Genomic DNA, 24,601 nt, shown 5'->3' on the forward strand with positions numbered 1-24,601 from the left:
CGAGCCGACGTTTCTTATGATGATATTGAAACTGAGGCTTCTTCACCTTTTTTGGGTAACCATTCTAGACTTGTGCAACATGCGTCGCTCGGTGCTTGTGACGCGCCCTCAGGGTCGGAGGTCACCTGTCACCAGGCCGCAGTTCTTCTCCTGGGTCGTTGGGTGGCCTTGCCCAGTTCCATAACGACGTCGGTGTCAATAAAGCTTTGGGATTAGGATGATGGGGGTAGTTGTTTGTGATGCCACCTGTGGTGTGCGGCCAGTTATCAGCCGCCGGAGCGGTAGGTTTCTCTTCTGGGGCAGATGGCAACGTAGCTCGGGTGTTGCAGCTCTCCACAGGTAGAGCTAGGCCCCAGGGAGGATGATGGTGGTCATAGTCGCCTATGGCGGAAGGGCGCGAGGTTGCCAGCATCGGCAGTGACGGGAAGACACAGCGGGTTTTAAATTCTACTGTTTGTATATTGATGGTCATACATCTCTCATATAAGTAAAACTTTCCATGCAGTATAAATAGCCTATCTATCAAATCAAATGCTAGTGAGTATGTATAATCCTATTTCCACTCCCATGTGCTATATGCAATAACAATTAGACAAGTTATATACTCATTATGTTACCTTCTGTGGGCTGAGGTACCCAGAGTGACCCCTACATGAACGTTTTGGTTTGTCCTTCCAAGACCCCTGGAAGAAGGCAAGTACAGCTGAAACGTGCATGTAGGGGTTGCTCTGGAAAGTTTTACTTATATGAGAGATGTATGACTCTCTACAAACAAACAGTAGGCTTTAAAACCCATCCATGATACTCTTGTTTGACTAATAAACATGTGTCGGGTATCTTTCTAACATACCAATGTAATTTAGTGTCTTCTGTGGCGCCATCTGCTGGTGGTTCACTGTTTTAAATGTCATTTTATAAAAAATATTTTGTTAATAAAAATGTGGTATTTTTATAATACTTTGTTCTTACTGCAGAATTTCTTTATTTGATTCTATGATGCAGTTTGGCCATGAGACTGCTATCGATGAGCTAGATTATGCTGTTTCTCCTTTCTTGGGAAATCTTCTTGGCTGCTCCTTGATTCGAACCTGTGACCTTTTCACTATTAACCTAATAACTCATTGAACTATTTTGGGGGAATTGGGTAATTTCCAATTGGGGAATGTGAGAACAGGTTGTGATTTGAAGTATACAGTAAGAAAAAGATTTTTCCACCACCAGGAGCAAAACAGTAACAATCCAGCGACAAGACGAGAATCTGCATAACTAATTATAAGCTAAATAGCCACAAGTCACATTTATGCATGTGATAGCCAAAATAATTGTCTATAAAATGAAGGTCGTCTCACGCTCAAAGCTGAAGTGGATGGTGAAATATGGAGCCTGAAAGACAAAGGTGTAATTCATTCTGACTTGGGCAGGGCTAATCCTGACTTCGCTTCTCATTCTTAATCAATTCTTATGAGTGATTCTTTGGTTTTGACCCCAACTAGTTAGGGTTTTCCCATTTTTCACTATATTAGTCAGTGGGTACTCTGCAGACGCAATTCTGGTGCCCAAACAGCCAATTACAGGCGCCTATAAAAGTGGTAAAGGGTGAAGATCTGGTTAATCTATTGCTTCTGCTAAACAAAATGGACTGTGAAAATCCAGTTGTGAGTTGATGGTTTCATTACAGAACTCCTCTAACAAGTCTAGAACTTTCTGAAAACCAGAGAACATTAGGCAGTAATTGAATACAAAGCCTTAATCCTCACTTGAAGCCCCGTGTGACGTGACAAGGATTTATAAAAAATGTCAAAAATTGCAGAGAGTTATATTTGAAGACAGAAGGCATTGTGCACATCATCAATGTAACGTGATGTTTCCCTATAATGAAGAGGAGATCTTGTTTCTGATATTTTATTTCAGTTCCACCCAGAGACCTCTCAATGAATTCCCTTGTATCAAGTCAGGGTATTTTACAAGCCGTCATCCAGTGCACGGTGGACAGTGATCCTCCATCTCAGATGTTCCTCTATCGAGACTGGGCCTTGGTGGCTTCCAGCACAAAAATCCTTACCAGCAGGAGACATGAAGTTTCCCTTTCAACAAATTTTTTACAATTAGAAATCCAGAACGTTGTGTTGGAGGATGAAGGGGAATACATCTGCTTAGCGAACACCTCGTACGGCCAGATGACGGGTGCATTAGAGTTCACCGCAGAGAGTGAGTATGGACGTGGCACTTTAATTTCTTCTTGGTTAATTTGGATTAGTGGTATTAGATATGTGGAATCTCCCCGGCAATTGTGGCTCAGAAAAAATATTTCAACCTACAAATTGTCGATGTTTTTCCTCCATAACTTTTCTCAGCCGTTGGGAGTGCTGGACACTACGGCATAGCCCCACTTCTTAACCCAGAGAGCCACTGCAGGAAAAATGTTTGGCGGCTGAACTTTTTATTGGATAAATCATCTGTTTGCAGAAAATCTAAGGATAAGTTCACATTGCGTTTTAACCTCGCGTCAGTAAATTCCTGTTGGGGTTTACGTTAGAAGCCATGGAAAATGGGATTTGGATGGAGGTACTGACAGAGTCATTGACTGTAATGAGGTAGATGTAGTTACAGTGGTCTCAGTGGGACATCATTTTTGGCCATATATGCCTATTCGAGGTGGACTCCTAGATATAGTTGACCATGATTTGGGATCCACTTGAAAAAGACATCTTTGGCTAAAAGTTATGTCCAAAAAGCATATTGTGACTCCATCTGCATCATTACAGTCAATGGGCACATCACTGCATACATCCAAATACTATTGACCAGAGTTTCTCGATGAAGCCAACAATGTGAGTGTAAAAGATGACATGAGGTCGGCGTTAAAGGAAACCTGTCACCGATTTTTTGGCCTATAAGCTGCAGCCACCACCACTGGACTTTTATAAACAGCATTTTTATATGCTGTATATAGGAGCCCAGACCGCTGTGTAGAATGTAAAACACACTATATAATACATACCTAAAAGGGCGCTGCGGTGGATTTGAGTCAGATGGGCGTCTCCATTGTCCAGTGTAGGCGCCGACTCTTTCGGCCACCTTTGTCCTCCTTCTTCTGTAGCCAGGGTGCATGACGCGTCCTACGTCATCCACACCCGCCGGCATTGAGGTCCTGAGCAGGCGCACTTTGATCTGCCCTGAGCAGGGCAGATCAAAGTATTGTAGTGCCCCTGTGCGGGACTGGCGAGTGTGTATGAAGTAGAATGCGTTATGCACACAAGCTTCTGAAGGAGGACGAAGATGGCCAAAAGAGGAGGCGCCGGCATCGGACAACGGAGACGCCCATATGGCCCAACTCCACCACAGCGCAACCGTTAGGTAAGTATTATAAAGTGTTTTTTACATTCTACACAGTGGCCTGGGCTCTTATATACAGCAGGTTAGAATACTGTATACAAGAGCTCACTGGTGGTGGCCGAAGCCTATGGGCCGAAAAACCGGTGACAGGTTCCCTTTAAGGCCAGACCTGCACCAATCAGCTTTCTATCTTAAGTGGCTATAGTGATGACACACCATGAAAGGGAACCTGTCACAACATTCATGCGTCCCGTACCATATATTATACAACCAAGCCTTTTTCCTCCAAACATGTTTTATTCTAAATGTCTGAAGAGGAAGAGTCTGCAGGACTTCCCCTCTGGCTTCTCCCCACTCGACTCACCACTTACAGGTCTCTGTCCATACACAAAATAGAGAAAGTTCAGTCCAATGTGTTGAGAGAGGTGGGGAGAAACCAAATGGAACCACCAACAGTCTCTTCTCACCATTCTTGGACTCTTCTCCATGAGCGGCTCAATGTTTACATACTTTTTCTCTGAAAGGCCTCAGAGTATCAGACTGCCTGCATATCATGTGGTTGGGCAGTATAAATTTCCTGACAGATTCCCTTTTAATGGCATTTTATGGGATTAGAAAAAGAAAAGTCTCCTAGAAATATCCCTCGTGTTGATGGGTTTTGACTTCTTTGGCAGCCCATTCACCCGACATACAGTAGGTTGTAGTGTTCTACACCACCTCCGCGTAAAATCATTAGTAGATACGTCCACTTGGTTTGATGTTCCATTTCACCATTGCTTTGTTTGGTCAAACAGTAACAAAATACGTGTCCCCTTTTTCTCCCAAAAATTTGTCAAAAAAAATGTAGCGGCAAAAATAATCGTGTCTCCGTCTGGCAATGTTCAAGAAGGAAACGGAGTGAATCTAACCTGTGACCTCAAGACTATGGTGGAAAACGGAAACTACTCCTACAGCTGGTACAAGAACAATGTCCGGCTCGTGGAAGAATCGAGTGCCCACTTGGAAATTCTGCAAGTCTCCAGTTCAGATTCTGGATTTTATTATTGCAATGCATGGAACAACGAGAGCAGCAAGAGCTCAGCTGTGGTCAGTGTGAACGTGGCGTGTGAGTATGGATACGGCTCTTTCATTTGTGTGATCATGTGTATTAATGTCAAAAGCTTTTCTGGAAGCTTATGTACAAGTCAGATCGGATGGCTGAAATCATACTACAATTGACACACGGAGTATCATGGCGGCATCTTACACTGTTCACACTACAGATTCCGACACCACACTAGGGTTTCCCTGTGTTTTCTGAGCTACACAAGCAGGCTCGGGCGTCAACCAGCTGTGTGCTCATTAATGGTTAGGATAGCAAGAGTTAACCTCTGCTAGCCTGTTGGTTACCTCAGGGATCACATGTTGTTGGAAACCTATCACATTTACTCTCTCTCTTTTTAAGGTGGCAGAATCTGTCTTCCCACGCCGACTATAGTTTATTGCTGTGTTGATCTGTGTCCTGTTGTGTCTCAGTCCTGCTGGTGATTATATTGCGTGGTGCTTGGAGTTGTTATGGAATTCTCTCCTCATCTTGTTGTTTGCTCTTTGCTCTTATTTTCCTCCTTACCGCTTATTGTCTTATACTTTTGTGTGAGCATGCTGTGAGATAGTGTTATAGTTTCCCCATTTGTCTGTCTCTGTTGGTTTTATCACACTCCTGCCCCAGTCCTCCCCTGGGTTATGGGGGGAGGGTGTATAAGATTAAGGCTAGTCAGGAGCAGTGTTAGGTAGATGGCTCAGACATCCTCAACTTCAGAGGTAACTCTGAGATAAGGTATAGCTAGTCTGAGGGCCAGTCTAGAAGCCCCTGGCCCCAGCTTTCCCCAAACTTCATGACAACTATTTTTTTTTTTAATACAATGCAATGCCTCACAGCCAAAGTATCAATGTAGCCCCAATCTAAGATGCTATAATTATGTCTTTCCAACTTTGCACCTTGGAGAACAAATGTGTATTATTCATCATGTACTTAAATAGTAATGACACGGCACGGAACAATTAAGCGGGCTTTACACGCTGCGACATCGCTAATGCGAACTCGTTGGGGTCACGGAATTCGTGACGCACATCCGGCCGCATTAGCGATGCCGTTGCGTGTAACACCGATAAGCGATTTTGCATCGTTGCAAAAACGTGCAAAATCGCTAATCGGCGACACGGGGGTCCATTCTCAAATCTCGTTACTGCAGCAGTAACGAGGTTGTTCCTCGTTCCTGCGGCAGCATACATCGCTGCGTGTGACGCCGCAGGAACGAGGAAGCTTTCCTTACCTGCCTCCCGGCCGCTATGAGGAAGGAAGGAGGTGGGCGGGATGTTACGTCCCGCTCAGCTCCGCCCCTCCGCTGCTATTGGGCGGCGGTTCAGTGACGTCGCTGTGACGCCGCACGAACCGCCCCCTTAGAAAGGAGGCGGTTCGCCCGTCACAGCGACGTCGCCGGACAGGTATGTATGTGTGACCGGTCTGGGCGATGTTGTGCGGCACGGGCAGCGATTTGCCCGTGTCGCGCAACAGATGGGGGCGGCTACCCACACTAGCGATATCGGGACAGATATCGCAGTGTGTAAAGTAACCTTTACTGAAATAACATAAAGTTGTATTACACCTTCTCTTCACAGATGCACCAAGGCATCTCCAGGTGTTGTCCTTCCAGGACATGGCAGAAGGTAAATCCGCCTTCATTCGCTGCACTGTCAACAGTTTTCCACCAGCTGAGATGTGGCTTTATAGAGGAGACCAAGTGGTGGCTTCCAGCAAATCCACTGACTCCATGAATGACCGATACCGGGTAACATCATCCCATAATGAGCTAATGGTGAACATTAAAGAGCTAAAGCTGGAAGATGAAGGGAAGTACAACTGTACGGCCAGAAACAGCATCGGATCCACATCTCAATCAATGTATTTCCATGTGCAGAGTAAGTCCTTCATTCTGCAGAAAGGCTCATCATGTATCCGCCCAGGGTGTAATATTATATCCTCTATGTGTGTCCAATACATCAACACACATTTCATGTAATTATCATTCACTCAGTAAAATGCTTCATTCCATGGTAGATGGTGCCCAATACTGGAGGTCTCACGTGGGCTCCATCCACATCACATATGGGCTCCGTCTACATCTCACATGGGCTCCATCCACATTTCACATGGGTGTGACGCCCTGGACTATGCAGGTTGTCCCAGGTAGACACAACAACACTACACCCCCCCCTTCCCAGTTAGGTAACAGCAGTAAAACTAAAAGCCTTGTCACCACCCTCCAGGTTTGATGTCCACACCAGGGGGGTGGAGCCAGGCAGTTGGCTCCACCCAACGAGGAGTTCACAGGCCTGGAGGCGGGAACCTAGTAGTCAAGTTCAAGTTAGTTAAGAGAGTGGTTTTGACAGTGAAGGAGGGAGGTTGTGTCCAGAAGCAGACCTGTGCTCAGGCCTGCCAAAGACTACTCCGGTGGCTGGGTTGGCGCCCAGTCACCATTGGCAAGGAGGCAGACAGTAGTGGCTGCCTGCAGGAGACCGGGAAGACGACCGGTGGAACCGTAAGGGACCGGGACAGGGTAGTGGCCCGCCGGAACCGAACCGGGGAGCTAACTGGATACCGGAGCATCAGGCAGGGTACTCAGACCCCGAACTAGGCTAGAAGCCACCACCATAGTCAAATTAACTGATTGCGGTTTGGACCTCAGGGGTTCATTCCCAGCTAAGTCCCGATTGAAGGCAACAGCCCAACCATTCCGGATAAGTGCCACCGCCAAGGGCCAGAGATCCAAAGGGCCAGCATCTGCGGGCAAACGGGCTCCTACAACAGATACACGCTGGGGAGCGGACTACCGGTGCTTAGGCACGGGAGTCAAGATTCACATACAGAGGTGCAGGAGAAAAGCGGACATTACCAACCTAATCTGGGAAAAGCTGCAGCTGGCTGCGGGCCCCGTTCATCACTCCGTTTGGTTTACCAGCGACTCCATTGTCTTGTGTCAGAGTGAGTACACCAGTGCCATCAGGCACCACGCCGCGCTGCACCGCAACACTACACCCTGCACTCGGGCCTCGGCCCGCCGGACCCCGGGACCAACATCCCCTGCCCACGGAGGGGTCAACATCTAGCTGCGCCACTACACCGCTCCCGGGGGCCACTACACCTTCACCGCAGTGGTGGTGTCTAGAATCACCACAACCCGTGGGTGGCGTCACGAACTATCACCTCAAATCCAAACACCCCCAAATCCCCGCGTGTAGCGCCAACTCCTTTGCAGAGCGACGTGACCCCCGGGTCCGTGAGAAGCTCGAGCCACCATCCGCAGTACGAGCACGGATCTGAGCGGCTCGGCGGGCGCAGCCAAGCCCGCGGGGCAGTACACATAGGCTCCATCCACATCTCACATGGGCTCCGTCCACATCACACATGAGCTCCGTGTACATCTACTTGGACCTGGCATGGGTGTACTGATCTGCTTGGCCATAGCATGGGTGCACTGATCTGCTCGGCCATTACATGGGTGCACTGATCTCCTTGGCCATGGCATGGGTGCACTGATCTGCTCAGCAATGGCTTGGGTGCACTGCTCTGCTCAGCTATGGCTTGGGTGCACTGAACTGCTTGGTTATGGCCTTGGTGCACTGATCTGCTTGGCCATGGTATGGGTGCCATTAACTACTCAACCAAAACATGGGTGCACTGATCTGCTCAGCTAAGGCTTGGGTGCACTGATCTGCTTGGCTATGGTTTGGGTGCACCGAACTGCTTAGTCACAGCATGGGTGTACTGAACAGCTTAGCAACAGCATGGGTTCACTGATCTGCTCAGCCATAGCATGGGTTCACTGATCTGCTCAGCCATGACCTGGGTGTACTGAACTGCTTGGCCATGGTATGGTGGGTGCCATTAGCTACTCAACCACAACATGGGTGCACTGATCTGCTCGGCCCGCGGGGCAGTACACATAGGCTCCATCCACATCTCACATGGGCTCCGTCCACATCACACATGAGCTCCGTGTACATCTACTTGGACATGGCATGGGTGTACTGATCTGCTTGGCCATAGCATGGGTGCACTGATCTGGTCGGCCATTAAATGGGTGCACTGATCTCCTTGGCCATGGCATGGGTGCACTGAACTGCTCAGCAACAGCATGGGTGCACTGATCTGCTCAGCAATGGCTTGGGTGCACTGCTCTGCTCAGCTATGGCTTGGGTGCACTGAACTGCTTGGCTATGGCCTTGGTGCACTGATCTGCTTGGCCATGGTATGGGTGCCATTAACTACTCAACCAAAACATAGGTGCGCTGATCTGCTCGGCTAAGGCTTGGGTGCACTGATCTGCTTGGCTATGGTTTGGGTGCACCGAACAGCTTAGCAACAGCATGGGTTCACTGATCTGCTCAGCCATGACCTGGGTGTACTGAACTGCTTGGCCATGGTATGGTGGGTGCCATTAGCTACTCAACCACAACATGGGTGCACTGATCTGCTCGGCCATGGCATGGGTGCACTTCGGTAACATATTTGACTATAAAAGGATTTCTGGAAAACAAGTCTACAGATTTGAGCACGAGCCGTACATTTGTATTAGGGCTATGTCCCCTAGAAGGCTCTTTTCTTGAACAGACATTTTGTGCTTATTCACTCCCTTTATGTGAATTTATAGACTAAGATTGTCTAATCACCTTTGACTATTATAATATATTATTATGGGTCTGTAAAGATCGGCAACTTAGAAACAGATAAATAGAATATTACAAGACATGGAGGGATACTCGGGGGCTATAGTGGACCTTAAATGAATATTTCATGAATCATTTGTTTCTTCCATTTTAGCTGCCAGAGTCCTGGTGTCTCCTTCTCCGGATGTTCTGGAAGGTTCCCAGGTGACCATGACATGTGATTTTATGAAGTCACAGTTGGGGGAGACGGAACACATCTGGTACAAGAACAGCAGATGGCTTACAAAGACCCCGGACAGCTCACTGGTATTTGATAATGTGAAGGACAGCGACACTGGATATTATCACTGTGTGGTACAGGGAGCCGAGGACGCCAGTGTTTCGCCATCAGTCTTCCTCCACGTGTCTTGTAAGGGTTCTGCTTACACAGTTTACAACTTTTTGTGATCAAAATGTCTGAATTAATGGAATCTGATATCTCATAGTCCAATTTGGAAATTATTAATGAGTGTTTAATGTATGTACTCGAGTCACAGCTCTCAACGACAATTGTTTTTCAGATGCCCCACGAGCCCCAGTCCTCTCTTCCTTTTGGGAAGCACAACGTGGGCAGATTGGCATCATTCAGTGCTCTGTAGACAGTGACCCACCATCCAACCTGGCTTTGTACTTTAGAGACTTGATGATATGGTCCTCTGACTCCAAGGGATCCCCGAGTGGCAAGATTAAAGTATCCTCTTCACGGAATATGATAAAGATGGAGATCAGTGACGTTAGGCTGGAAGATGAAGGAACATATCTTTGTGCAGCAAACAATTCCATCGGGGACTCGAGATCAACGATCAACTTCACAGCGCAAAGTATGACATGCTACTAAGGTTTCCATGTTTTTTTGCTTATGCTTATAATGTACAACCCCTTTAAGGAATCCTACACTGCAATCATTTCTGGAGAGTGCCATTACAATTACTTCACCAATGAAGACACCATGTTACCCAAGGGCTCATGTACAATGGTGAAATTCAGAGAAAGGCTCCCACTGCAGTCTAAGCTCCCATAGCTAGAGATGAGCAGTTCTGTCGAGACTTGGTTCACCAGCATAATATTGGGTTGTGATGGAACAGAGATAGAGTTGCAACAACAGTTTACTAATTTTTTCACAGAGAGAAAACAAGCTAGGTGGTTTCATGCTCGCTCTCACTTCTCACCAAACATCCAAGGTTTGCAGGGAGTCACCTAAGAGACAGATTTCGATGCCCAGTGTGACCTACTCGAAATACCAGGAAAGAGACCATGGTTTCCCAAACTGATTCTGGCAACCAAATAAGATCACAATCTTTTGTTTGGGTGACTACACAACACACGCCAGCAAATGGCTGGCAAAATCAGTAATGCCTACACTTCTAGCCTAGAGTCATTCTTAGTGGAGAGTTTCTCCTCTTTCTAGTCTTCTCTTTCAATGTCAAAAAACTTCATTTTGGGCTCACGTTTCCATAAATGGCTCAACATTGCCTTCTCAATCTTCCTTGGTGATCTTGACTCTATCCAGCCTTAGAGCATTATATCTAAGCTAGTCTCTGCCCGATCAGTAGTCTTCTCTTCCCTTTCAATGTCAAAGATCTTCATTTTGGGCTCACGTCTCCGTAAATAGCTCAACATTGCCTTCTCAATCTTCCTTGGTGGTCTTGATTCTATCCAGCCTTAGACCATTATATCGAGGCTAGTCTCTGCCCTATCAATAGTCTTCTCTTCTCTTTCAATATCAAAGAGCTTCATTTTGGGCTTACATCTTCGTAAATTGCTCAACTTTGCCTTCTCAATCTTCCTTGGTGATCTTGACTCAAACCAGCCTTAGAGCACTATATCTAGGCTAGTCACTGCTCGATCACTAGTCTTCAGCTTTTATTTCAGTATTACATCTACTGTGTCCCACCAGAAGAACAGAGCTGATAAGACAGGAAATATCACAACCACCCCATATAGGAGGTCCTAATCTTTACACCCAAAAAAAGACACAATATAGCATCCTTAGTCCCATGTGCTCCCGAACATCATCTCAAAGTTTCACATATGACCCTGATCACCCCCAAGACAGTGATTGGTGCATGAGACATTAGTCCCTGTCGTCACCCCGATGAACCTGCCCAAGAGTCTAACATGCCAACTGCCAGTGTAGATATACCAAATGCCCAAAGAACATCCATCAGAGCAACAATTTCCTTTATTAGAATGAAGAATCATAAATATTTAGCTTCATTAAGTGTTCACCAGATGTTACATTATAATTATTCATCATAAATAATATTTGAAGAGTTTTCTAACTTTTAATATTGGTACAGATATTTTAAGCTCCATTAGGTATGTGACTAGCTCGCTGTCAGTAGCAGAAATTGTATGCAATGTTTCTTATCCATTCAGCTTGTCCTGTTGTCTTACAGCCACGAGAATTGTGATCAGTCCATCATCGGTGGTAGAAGAAGGACAGGCTGTGAACGTGACCTGTGTCGTTGCTACCGATGATGAAAGTGAAGCAACTTACGCTTGGTCTAAAAATGGAGTCATGTATTCAGAAAGTTCCAGAAACACGCTGATGTTTCCCCATGTGATCAGCGAAGACAGTGGAGTATTTCACTGCTGCATCCAAAGTCAACATGGAACCAAGACCTCCCAGTCGGTTATCCTCAATGTCATATGTAAGTATTATAGTTGACATGAGGAGCGATATGAAAATATCAGTAGAGCCCCCGATAATGGTGCTGAGGACAGAAGGATCATGAAGTTATTTTCCATCCATACCCTTCCATGAAGTTTGGGTCAATTTCTAACCACTAACAATTCAGTTTTTTGGAGGTAGAAATATGGCACAAGTTCAAACCACGAAAATGCAAAGATCACATAAAGTTAATTTGTAAGTGAAAACCATAAAGGAAGGTTCTTGTCTGCTGTACTGAAAGTGCAGCACGCGGGACAAAATGAACTTTACTTCTCCTGGGAGACTACAGCTTTCAGTCATAAAGGCGGGAACAGTGCAACTACAGTTACAGCGCACAGCTCTGAAAGTAGCGACTGTAAGTATGCCCCGGTACTGACTGAAAGCCGGCTTGGCAATGCGTCAGTGCAATGCCAGCTGTCAGTCAGTGCCGGGGGCATGCTCACAGACTTTAATCAGTATACAGTGAGTGATGACTCTTGGTGTGTCAACACATCTGTATGACTGAAAGCTTATTTTCTCCCAAGCTCTGCACTTTTAATACAGGAGCTAGGCACCTTCTTAATCCTATTAACCTGCAAATTAACACTAGTGCTAGTTAGTAAGACAGGTTAATGACACAAAAATGTAAAGATGATATACCGTTCATTTGTAGCATTATGAAGGTTCCTGACTGCTGCACTGAAAAGGACAAAATTAGTTCTACTTTTACAGGAAGCATCCAACTTTCAGTCATAAAGGTGGGGACGGTGCAAATACAATTACAGTGCACAGCTCTGAAACCAGCAGGTGTAACTACGCTCCGGTACTGACTGACAGCCGGCTGTGCAACGTTTTAGTGCCAGGGGCATTCTCACAGCCACCACTTACTATCTACTGGGAGATGACTATAGGCTTATGGTCACACCTTTATGACTGAAAGTTGGCGGCTCCTTAATTTTCTCGAAAGCTCTGCATTTTCAACACAGCAGCTAGGCACCTTGTTAATGCTATTAGCCTGAAAATTAACATTAGAGGTGCAGGATAGTAACATTATCCAACCTGACATGTTCCCTTTAAAGCCATAAACCCCCCAAAAGAAAGAAACAATGTTTCAGAGTTTGGGAGAGCTTTTTCAAGCTGGCATAAAGGGAAGATCTGAAACCAAAAGGTTGCCATTGTGATCCTGACTGTTGGACCATCACCACTGCGGCTGATGGCACTCCGGGGTGAGGGAAAAACAAAAAGAAAAAAACAGTGAAGGAAGGCTCTGGCAATAGTGAATGGAATGCAGGGACACCGCCAAACACTCACTTGAGTCTGATCCCTGTCCTCCCTAATGTTCCTAGACGGGTCTTTCTCCCGTGCAACATCAAATGCCTAGGCCCTCGCTGTCATTGAACTCACCCTGAATAGTGTGTAGGCCAGCGAGACACTAGTCTCCCTACTCAATAAAACAACATGTAGAAGGTAACACAAATCGGTTGGGAAAAACAAAACAAATTGCACAATACAATTTTTCCAGCAGGAAACTTCACAGCTGCAACAGAAGCAAAACTCTCAGCTTCTCCAGTAACACATTCTTTCAAAGTGGTCAGAATAGAAGATCTATAACCAGCATTGAGTGAAGTCAGGAGTGGGTAGATATAGCGGAAAAAAGTGATGATAAGATGCTGCAGCTGTGATTAAGGCTATGAGTAATCTCAGCCAGAAGGGAATTGGTCTTTAACCCCTTCAACATCAAATGAAAGTAAATGCATTTCAATTCAAGCTGTAAAATGCAGAGACAGCACACTCATGACAGTCGATTACTGGCTGTCACCAGACTGACACTTCATCTCCACAGATGTACTAACAGATGGGATAGCCTACTGGAGTGGTGGCATTGGAGGGGAAATGGATTTTCCCAATGGCAAAGTTGCTTTTTACTGCAGTCTGTTTGCTGACCTTTAAAAAAATCTTTGACAACCTTTTTATTATTCTTTAAGAACCTATCCCCTCTTTCTGGTCATCAAGATTACATTTTAAGTATAAAAGTACCTCATACAGTAACGTCCATGGCCAATGCATTGATATATGATGTTTTTCACTTTTTCTGAAGATCCTCCAAAAAACATATACATAAAAGCATTTCTGGATACAGAGCACAGCCGGGCGGCCATTATTATGGGCAGTGTCGACAGTAATCCACCATCAGATCTGTTTTTATATAAAGATGGACAACTCATCGCTTTTTCTACTGATGGTGGGAGATCCAGCGAGAGGATACAGGCTTATTTCTCACAAAACATGTTCAGATTGGAAATCACAAACATCAAGGCCAGTGACCAAGGAAACTATGTTCTGGTGGCCAAGAATACCCTCGGAACGAACCAAGCCAATGTTAGCTTCAATGTGGAAGGTAAACTAAAACCAAAGTGAAAATAATGAAGGGGAGACAAACACACAAATGTACTCTTTCCCTATATTACCATGTAAGTGTTTTGTGTCACGCTGGAGCAAGGGAGCGCAAGATGAGGATACACCAGGGAAAATGTAAAGGTTGGCCCTAGCACTAGGAAGAGGGGTCACTACCTAACTTACCTAGGGCTCCCTAATGTCCCTAGACAGGTCCTTTCCCTCATGCGCAGTCACATGACTAGGCCCTTGTTGACCCTGAACTCACCCTGACTAGTGTGTAGGTCAGTGGTACACTAGTCTCACTACTACAATGAGAAGTGATATCCAGGCGGCAATCAAAATTGCAGGTGCTCGGTCAAGGGATGGCACACTCAAATAATATATAAACATAAGACCGACACTCCAAAACTTGCAGTAATCTTTAGGATTTAATCCTTAGAAGCACAGTACAAAGAAAAAGAATGCGTTTTCGGCTAGACCTTTAGTATTGGTATTGACAAAGGCTAAAGGTCTAGCCGAAAATGCATTCTTTTTGTTTGTACTGTGCTTCTATGGATTAAATCCTAAAGATTACTGCAAGTTTTGGAGTGCCGGTCTTATGTTCATATACTACAATAAGACATTATGAGGGAAGTAAGATAAACTGGTGGGGAAAGACACAACACATAGCATTTCACAGCTTTCCCAGCAGGAAATAACACAGCTGCAACCTTCAAAGTAGTCAGTGTATAGAGGATCTATAACCGGCATGGAGTAAAGCCAAGAGTGGATAAATATAGTGGAAGGGTATGATGATCAGATGCTACAGCTGTGAATAAGGCTATGAGTAATCTTAGCTAGAAGGTAAATATTCCTTATCCCTTTCAGCATCAAATGAAAGTAAATCCACTCCAATAGAAGATGTAACCTGCGGAGACACTTTGCCTCTGCTTCCAAAATTACCTGGGTTCTTGTTTTTGGTTCTTTGTGAACATTTTTGTGCTAGGTCATTGAAATAGACAGCTGTCTCCCTGGATCATTGACCTGTAGAAACAGCAATGGCCTGTTAAAGGGGTGGTCGGAGGCCTCGTTAGTCGTGGTAGAGCTTGCTGTTCGGCTGCAGCACAGCCCGGTGTTCTTCCTCCGCACTCCATCCGCAAATTTAGTGCAATACAGTAATAAGCAGAGTTTTTCTTATGCTGTCACAAAGGGGTTACCATTAGCAACAAATAATTCATACATTTTGTTGGCTAACCGCTTCCCTGGTATTCGGGCTCCCATTGGGGTCCCTAAGATTCTCATCCTCCCCTTTAGCTTCATTGTTCACGGCAGACTCAACCATCTTTCTGGTCAGTCAGGACCTATTCTTCACTGACCTTCTGCTGATCGAGGGGATTCAATAGGTCTCCGCCAGGAAATGGCCACCAGGCCGCTAGGGCCACACTGCATGTATGGCACCCTGATTTGACCCAGAAGGTCACGCCAAATTAAAGTTATTGGGGCTTTTCCTCCACCACGTTTCTCACAGACGCCGTCTGCTCCTCTCCCTCAGGGACTCTTCTCCACCAACTGACTTCTTAACCATTATTTTTCAAACTAAGCCCCTCCCCTCTTCACTAAACACCTCTAGCCCAGGAGCACCAGGGAAGCATCTTAAACGTGGTGGCTAACTGGTGGCCATTTAAACACATTACACTATAATATGAACTTTAGACATTGCATTTCATAGATTTTCAGGTCTGGGGCGGCCGAGTCTTAAGGGTGCTTTGCACTCTGCAACATCGCTAACGATATATCGTCAGGGTCACATCATTAGTGACGCACATCCGGCGCCGTTAGTGGCATCGCAGCGTGTGACACCAAGGAGCGACGATCAATGAGTGCAAAAACGTTAAAAATCGTTGCTCGTTGACACGTCGCTCCTTTATTTAATATCGTTGCTGCTGCAGGTACGATGTTGTTCGTCGTTCCTGCGGCATCACACATCGCTATGTGTGACACCACAGGAACAACGAACATCTCCTTACCTGCGTCCACTGGCAATGAGGAAGGAAGGAGGTGGGCGGCATGTTCTGGCCGCTCATCTCCGCCCCTCCTCTGCTATTGGGCGGCCGCTTAGCGACGCCACAGTGACGTCGCTATGACGCTGAACTCACCTCCCCCTTGAAGGAGGGATTGTTCGGCGGTCACAGCGACGTTGCTGACAAAGTATGTGCGTGTGATGCTGCCGTAGCGATAATGTTCGCTACGGCAGTGATCACCAAATGTCGCACGAACAACGGGGGCGGGTCGCAGCGTGTAAAGCACCCCTTTCACCCCCTTACAGGCAGACAAACAACTGTCCCACCAACAATGACTGGAGCAGTGGCCCTTGCTCTATTTAAACAGGACACCTCAGAATCCCATTCTCATGATCAGTGGGGGTCTCACTGATGGGACCCCCGGCAAACAGCAAATTATCATTTCCACTTTGACCTGTTAAGGAGCAGGGAGTTTTTCATATTTGTGTTTTAGTTTTTTCCTCCCCCTTTTTTCCTCATCATCTTCCATTGAGATATACGGTAAAAGTGACCCGGGAACATGATTTTCCAGGTCATTCCGATTGCAGGGAGACCAAACGTGCCGAGAGTCTTGGCCTATTTAATTGATGAAAAAAATTCTGAACTTGGTAAAAAAAAATATTTAACTTTATGTTGTCATTTTTCTTTGTCTTTCGATGCTCCTGAGAGAGGACGCATGTTTTGCGCAGTGTCCTGATGTTTTTAGTGATACTAGTTTTGTATACTTATGATGCTTTTCTTACTTATTTTTTTTACTGGATATTTTGTAATTTCACACAATTCGGGCATATTGATATTGCTTCCCCTTTACAGGGTTTTCCACTAGTAACCTACTACTACTTTACAGTAGGGTATGTGCTTTGATAGATCAGATTTTTCTGAACAAAATCACATATGTTTTTTTACCTTTTAAGGGTGATTTTAATTTTTAGATTTTTTTCTTTATTTCTACTTTTATATTCATCCCTTTTAGGAGACTTGAACCTGTGATCATGTGATTTCTTATACTAAGTACAATAGATGCAGAGGTTGCAACTGGGCCCTGGAGCCTAGGGGGGCGAAAAGGTCATTTTGTCCTATATGAAAAGACCAATGCTAAAAAAGACTTGCAATAATTGTGTCCCCATTGGAGCTTTTGCATTGGGGCCAATGAGCAAACTCGTGGACGTTTGATCGGTGGCTGTAGCCGAACCATAACTCCACTGATTTGGGCTTGGCCCGAACCCCAATGGAAGTCACTGATTTGCAGTTTGAGTCTCCACCACATACAGTTAGCTATAAGCAGACCACTTCAAGGGACAGGTTGGCGGGGTTTTTCTATTTTTTTTAATGTGCACACTACATCCGATCCCACTGTTGTTACCCCCAGTGCGAGCTGTTCAAACACTGCAAGTGGCTCACACCGGGCTGAGCACCAAGCATACATGAGAACAGTGATGCTCATGTAGGGGTTTGCATACATAAACCATCCGAACTTCAAACCCGAACGCTGAGGTTTTTTTAAAGTTGGTGTTCAACCCGAAAACCAAACACCAAACATAGGGTTCGCTCATCTCTATTCTTCAGCTTCAAGTTCTGCCACTACTTATACTATATATATTGTGATATCATAATATTGCAGAATATACTTAAAATCTGGGTGTCCTATAGAGTTCAGTCTATAGTTGAGTTTCACACCAGTATTAAGATGACAACAAGAAGGGCCTTCAACTTTGGCTGTGTTGCGAGGAGCCAATGCATATTCCATCTTCTTGCCGCAGTCAGTCACTGTCGGCTCTAGCCGTGGCTATTAGACACAGTTGCCAGCTAGGTGTCAAGTGAAACATCAGCCGCATGTAGAGGAAGCTTTGCTCCTAAGTCCAATAACAAATGCAAACACTTTTTCCGGGACATTAATTTACAGTCATATGAAAAAGTTTGGGCACCCCTATTAATGTTAACCTTTTTTCTTTATAACAATTTGGGTTTCTGCAGCAGTTATTTCAGTTTCATATATCTAATAACTGATGGACTGAGTAATTTTTCTGGATTGAAATGAGGTTTATTGTACTAACAGAAAATGTGCAATCCGCATTTAAACAAAATTTGACCAGTGCAAAAGTATAGACACCCTTATCAATTTCTTGATTTGAACACTCCTAACTACTTTTTACTGACTTACTAAAGCACTAAATTGGTTTTGTAACCTCATTGAGCTTTGAGCTTCATAGGCAGGTGTATCCAATCATGAGAAAAGGTATTTAAGGTGGCCACTTGCAAGTTGTGCTCCTATTTGAATCTCCCATGAAGAGTGGCATCATGGGCTCCTCAAAACAACTCTCAAATGATCTGAAAACAAAGATTATTCAACATAGTTGTTCAGGGGAAGGATACAAAAAGTTGTCTCAGAGATTTAACCCCTTCAGCCCCCGGGCACTTTCCGTTTTTGCGTTTTTGTTTTTTGCTCCTTTTTCTTCCGAGAGCCGTAACTTTTTTATTATTCCATTAATCTTGCCATATAAGGGCTTGATTTTTGCGGAACGAGTTGTACTTTTAAATGAAACCATAGCTTTTACCATATATTGTACTGGAAAACAGCAAAAAAATTCCAAGCGTGGAAAAACTGCAAAAAAGTGTGATCGCACAATAGTTTTTGAGATGTTTTATTTACCGTGTTCAATATATGGTAAAACTGATGTATCTATGGGATGTCTCAGTTTGGTGCGAGTTTGTAGACACCAAACATGTATAGGTTTATTTGTATCTAAGGGGTTAAAAAAAATTCACAAGTTTGTCCAATAAAAGTGGCGTACGTTTTGCGCCATTTTCCGAAACACGTAGCGTTCTCAATTTCCGTGATCTATGGCTCAGTGATGGCTTATTTTTTGTGTCTCAAGCTAACATTTTTAATGGTATCATTTTTACGCAGATGCTACGTTTTGATCGCCTGTTATTGCATTTTGCATAAAACATGCGGCGATTAAAAAACGTAATTTTGGCATTTGGAATTTTTTTGCCACTACGCCGTTTACCAATCAGATTAATTGATTTTATATTTTGATAGATCGGGCATTTCTGAACTCGGTGATACCAAATATGTGTATATTTATTTATTTTCTAACCCTTTACAATTTAACATTGCTTTGCACATTACTCTACTATTACATCACATTTTTAATTATTAAAGTTGAGGAAAATGATTCACAGCACCACTGGTCCAGTAACTATACCAGTAATCCATAGCTGGCGGACCAGAGCCAACAGAGCTTCCTCCTTCTTGCCGCCATGCCCAGTACATCATGTGTTTGGCCAACTTATCAGAAGAGGCTTTGGTCAGGTCTCAGGTAGCAGGAGATTCTCTTGGCTCTGGTCCGGCAACATGTCCTCCGTAACTCTAGTTCTTTCTGATCATGGTATTTTGTGATACATTTTTTTTTGCAATTTTTGGCAGATGTCCATGTTCTTGTCAGTCCGTCCACAGAACTGAGAGAAGGGCACGTGGTCACATTGACTTGTGAAGTTTTAAACGATTTTCAAGAAATAATCAGTTACACCTGGTACAAGAACAGTAAGTGGCTGCAAGACGTTAAAGGCAACTCCTTCGGGCTCGGAACAGTGAGCAGCCACGATGCCGGATCCTACTCCTGTGCCGCCCAGACATCGAAAGGCGCCTCCAAGACCTCTGCACCCGTCTCCTTATCTGTGCTATGTGAGTAGCTGTGATTTGTCTTAATCGTTTTAAAATTCCTGTGATACTAAAAACCAGCCCAAACAAAGATGTTTCAGTGGTTGATAACATCCAATGAACAATTGAACAGACGAAAACCGCTGTCAGGTGAAATTACCTGTATTAGGCGTAATAAACTCCACTCTTTAGTATTTTCACAACCCGTCTGGACGCTGTCTACTTTTCTTAACTTTCTTGGTATCTCTGTAATAAGCTCAGTTCTGTTAACATATCTCTGTAGTAAGCTCATTTGTTTTCCTGTATCCATGTAGTAAGCTCGGTTCTGTTCCCGTATCTCTGTAGTAAGCTTGGTTCTGTTTCCATATTTTTGTAGCAAGCTTGGTTCTGTTTCCATATCTCTGCAGTAAGCTCATTTGTTTTCCTGTATTCATTCAGTAAGCTCGGAAATTTTAATTGTATCTATGTACTTGGCTCAGACCCCTCCCAATATCAATATAGTAAGATTGGTTTTGTTCTTTGGTCTATTGTATGTAGTAAATTCTGTTCCTGTATCTATGTATTAAGCTAAGTTCTGATCCCATATCTTTGCAGTCAGCTTGATTCTGTTTCTGTAATTATGTAGTAACTAAGCTTGGTCCATTTTCTGTAGCTACATAGTAACTTTTGTTCTGTTCCCGTATTTATGTTGTAAGCATTGTTCTGTTCCTATATCTATGTGGTAGGCTCAGTTCTGTTTCTGTATCTATTTATTAAGCTAAATTCTGGTCCCATATCTATGCAGTCAGCTTGGTTCTGTTCCTGTATCTATGTAGTAAGAGTGTTTCTCTTCATGTATCTGTGTAATAAAACTGGTTCTGTTCCTGTATCGATGTAGTAAGCTCATTCCTGTTCCTGTAGCTATGTAGTAAGCTTGGGTCTGTTGCTGTATATATGTAGTAAACTTGGTTCTGTTCCCATATCTATGTAGTAAGCTCAGATCTGTCTCTGTATCTATGTGGTAAGCTAAATTCTGTTCCAGTATCAATGTAGTAAGCTTGCTGTTCTGTTCTGTTATGTATTAAGCTGGGTTATGTTCCTTTATATTTGTAGTAAGCTCAGATTTCTTAATGTATATACATAGTAAGCTCATTCTGTTTCAATATCTATGTAGTAAGCTTGGTTCTTTTCATGTATCTATTTATTAGGCTTAGTTCTGATCGTATATCTATGCAGTAAGCTTGGTTCTGTTCCTGCGTCTATGTTGTAAGCTTGGTTCTGTTCCTGTATCTAAATTGTAAGCTTGGTTCTATTCCTGTAGCTATAGTGTAAGCTTGGTTCTGTTCCTGTATCTATATTGTAAGCTTGGTTCTGTTTCTCTATCTGTGTAATAAGCTTGGTTCTGTTCCTGTATCTAAGTATTAAGCTTAGTCCCATTTCTGTAGCTATGTGGTAAGATTGGTTCAGTTCCTGTATCTATGTAGTCAGCTCAGTTCTGTTCCAGTATCTATATAGTAAGCTTGGTTCTGTTCCTGTATCTATGCAGTAAGCTTGGTTCTGTTCCTGTATCTGTGTTGTAAGCTTGGTTCTGTTCCTGTACCTATATTGTAAGCTTGGTTCTTTTCCTCCATCGGTGTTAGTAAGCTTGGTTCTGTTCCTGTATCTATATCGTAAGCTTGTTTCTGCTCCTGTATCTATGTATTAAGTGTGGTCTCATTCCTGTAGTTATGTATTAAGCTTGGTCTTGTTCCTGTATCTATGTAGTAAGCTCAGTTCTGTTCCAGTATCTATAAAGTAAGCTTGGTTCTCTTCTTGTACCTATGTATCATGCTGGGGTCTCTAGCTGTAGCTTTGTAGTATGCTTGGTTGTGTTTCCATCAACCAAGGTGCAAACCTCTAAAGTACAGAACACAGTAACATAAATATGATGATGCACATCACTAAATAAACAATAACTTAAACTTAATAGATGATCTCACCTAATCTGCCAAATTAAGAATATAAAAAAAAGAACTGAAACCCCATTTACAAGCTATTGCCATCACAAATCATTGAGATTGGCACCCATTCACATGGTTCTTTCCAACAAAGGCTATACAAGATTCAAAGACATCCAAACCAACAACCAGTTTAGTCCTGAATGATTGTCTACTTTTCCACATTGGGAAAAAAATGGCAAAAAATTGTAACATTTGTCTCTTCACTCTAAAATGGAAAACAGGAAAGAAAAGTGGACAGTGACCTTCAATGAAGCAATATCGGAACGAACAGCCCCAACACACTGTAGATCATTTTTAATACAGATATCCGTCATCTCCCTCAGCATTGGCTTTTTTACCATTCATTTGTATTTCCTTTCCATCTATAGATCCACCGAGAAATATGTCGCTGACTTCATTTATAGAACTTCAGGGCAGACGGCAAGGAGTAATTCTGTGCAGTGTGGACAGCAGCCCTCCATCACAGATGTATCTGCTCAAGGGAACCGAAGCAATAAACGCCTCCAGTCTACAGGACAAAACCGGACGCCTCAAAATGCTGTCCACTCACAACGCACTAAGGCTAGAAATAGAAGACATCACCACTGAGGACCAAGGAGAGTACACCTGTCAGGCCCAAAACTCTTATGGAAATTTTGAAAAATCTATGAGATTCATTGCACAAAGTGAGTAAAAATGATTACTATCATTACAGAAAGAGATCTCCGGCACTCAACCCCAAAAGAATATCAAACAAATTTTCTGATTCAAAAGGGTTCTTTATTACATGAAAGTCCAAAAACAAAGGAAGTCCAAACCAAACCGTTTCGACCAATATGGTCTTCATCAAAGTCCTTTGATGAAGACCATATTGGTCGAAACGTTTTTGTTTGGACTTCCTTTGTTTTTGATCTTTCATGTAATAAAGAACCCTTTTGAATCAGAAAATTTGTTTGATATTCTTTTGGGGTAGAGTGCCGGAGATCTCTTTCTGCCATTCATTTTTTTCTCCTGAGCACCTACAAGGTGAAGCAGGGTCTTAACTCTTTTATTAGGTTACTATCATTATACTGATCTAACTATACAAGAATATAACTACTATAATACTGCCCCTATGTACAAGGATATAACTACTATAATACTGCCCCTATATACAAGAATATAACTACTATAATACTGCCCCTATATACAAGAATATAACTACTATAATACTGCCCCTATATACAAGAATATAACTACTATAATACTGCTCCTATGTACAAGAATATAACTACTATAATACTGCCCCTATATACAGAAATATAACTACTATAATACTGCCCCTATGTACAAGAATATAACTACTATAATACTGCCCCTATGTACAAGAATATAACTACTATAATACTGCTCCTATGTACAAGAATATAACTACTATAATACTGCCCCTATGTACAAGAATATAACTACTATAATACTGCACCTATGTACAAGAATATAACTACTATAATACTGCCCCTATGTACAAGAATATAACTACTATAATACTGCCTCTATATACAAGAATATACCTACTATAATACTGCCCCTATATACAAGAATATAACTACTATAATACTGCTCCTATGTACAAGAATATAACTACTATAATACTGCCCGCTATATATAGGAATATAACACTATAATACTGTCCCTATATACAAGAATATATCTACTATAATACTGCCCCTATGTACAAGAATATAACTACTATAATACTGCCTCTATATACAATAATATCACTACAGTGTACTCTATAATGAAGTATATATAATTTAAATACAATTACACTTTTTCTTTGTTTTCAGTGTCACTAAAGATTAATAGTGTATGTACTAAACTATCCTTAAAACCTAACCTCTGGTTTCTCACTGCCTGGTTCTTGTCTTTGTGTGTAGGTGCGCGGATGATTGTGGCCCCATCTGAGGAGATATATGAAGGCCGTTCTGTGACCCTTACGTGTGCGGTTCCTTGGATGGAGAATACAACTTTTACTTGGTATAAGAATAACAAGTGGCTTCATGAAGGTCCGGAGACGACCTATGTTCTGGTCAATGTTTCCAGCTCGGAAACAGGATCCTACCAGTGCCAAGCGACTCACTGGACGGGCAACAGGGTCTCCCCGCTGGTTGGAATAAGTGTACTATGTGAGACACAACTCTTTATTTTTTTCCTATCCTCGTTCCCATTTGCCATGACTTCTCTTTATATCGGAACGTACAATAGACTCCATGGGAACCCAAGAGACCGTAATTTAATTAGGTTTTCAAGAATATAATGAGTTAAAAAAGAGGCCAAAGAAAGAGTCAAGTGTTCAAAACTGACCAACCGAGGCTGCCGTCAATTATCTCAGATCCTAGTCCTCGGTACTGCACTTTGGTGGCTTTGGCAATGTCTTTTGGACATATGTGATACTTTTTGTTACCTTTCAGATGGCCCCAAGAATCTGGTGACCTCGTCCTTTTTAGAAACCCATGAAAGACGTCGAGTGATCATTTTATGCAGTGTGGACAGCCACCCGCCATCCACCATCGAGGTCTACAAGGACCGTCTACTGTTGGGGAGTTCTGCAACACAACAGGCTGACCGAGGGCAGAAATACTGGACTTCTACATCGTACAATTATCTGCGGCTGGAGATTCGAGATGTTACAGCAGAGGATTGTGGGAGTTATATCTGCACAGCCAACAATAGATTAGGAAGAGTTAGTTCATCTATAGACATCGATAATACAGGTGGGTTGTTTTACTTAAGTTCTCCACATGAAGGGAACTCTTTCCAAAATTTATTC

The 24,601-nt window shown here is 43.5% G+C and overlaps 1 protein-coding gene across 1 annotated transcript in view; it reads left to right on the forward strand.

Annotated features, from left to right (window-relative positions):
* The window catches only part of SIGLEC1 (sialic acid binding Ig like lectin 1), a 78,513-nt gene that overhangs the window by 34,877 nt on the left and 19,035 nt on the right, over nucleotides 1–24,601 (forward strand). The window contains exons 9-19 of the mRNA XM_075332510.1: nucleotides 1,912–2,208; nucleotides 4,184–4,441; nucleotides 5,995–6,294; nucleotides 9,197–9,451; nucleotides 9,603–9,902; nucleotides 11,481–11,735; nucleotides 13,833–14,132; nucleotides 19,601–19,858; nucleotides 22,182–22,478; nucleotides 23,709–23,957; nucleotides 24,243–24,545. Coding sequence (XP_075188625.1) covers nucleotides 1,912–2,208; nucleotides 4,184–4,441; nucleotides 5,995–6,294; nucleotides 9,197–9,451; nucleotides 9,603–9,902; nucleotides 11,481–11,735; nucleotides 13,833–14,132; nucleotides 19,601–19,858; nucleotides 22,182–22,478; nucleotides 23,709–23,957; nucleotides 24,243–24,545 — 3,072 coding nt within the window. The remainder of the gene's footprint in view (nucleotides 1–1,911; nucleotides 2,209–4,183; nucleotides 4,442–5,994; nucleotides 6,295–9,196; nucleotides 9,452–9,602; nucleotides 9,903–11,480; nucleotides 11,736–13,832; nucleotides 14,133–19,600; nucleotides 19,859–22,181; nucleotides 22,479–23,708; nucleotides 23,958–24,242; nucleotides 24,546–24,601) is intronic.

Source organism: Anomaloglossus baeobatrachus, chromosome 1 (genome assembly GCF_048569485.1).
Source record: "Anomaloglossus baeobatrachus isolate aAnoBae1 chromosome 1, aAnoBae1.hap1, whole genome shotgun sequence".
Classification (NCBI taxonomy): Eukaryota; Metazoa; Chordata; class Amphibia; order Anura; family Aromobatidae; genus Anomaloglossus; species Anomaloglossus baeobatrachus.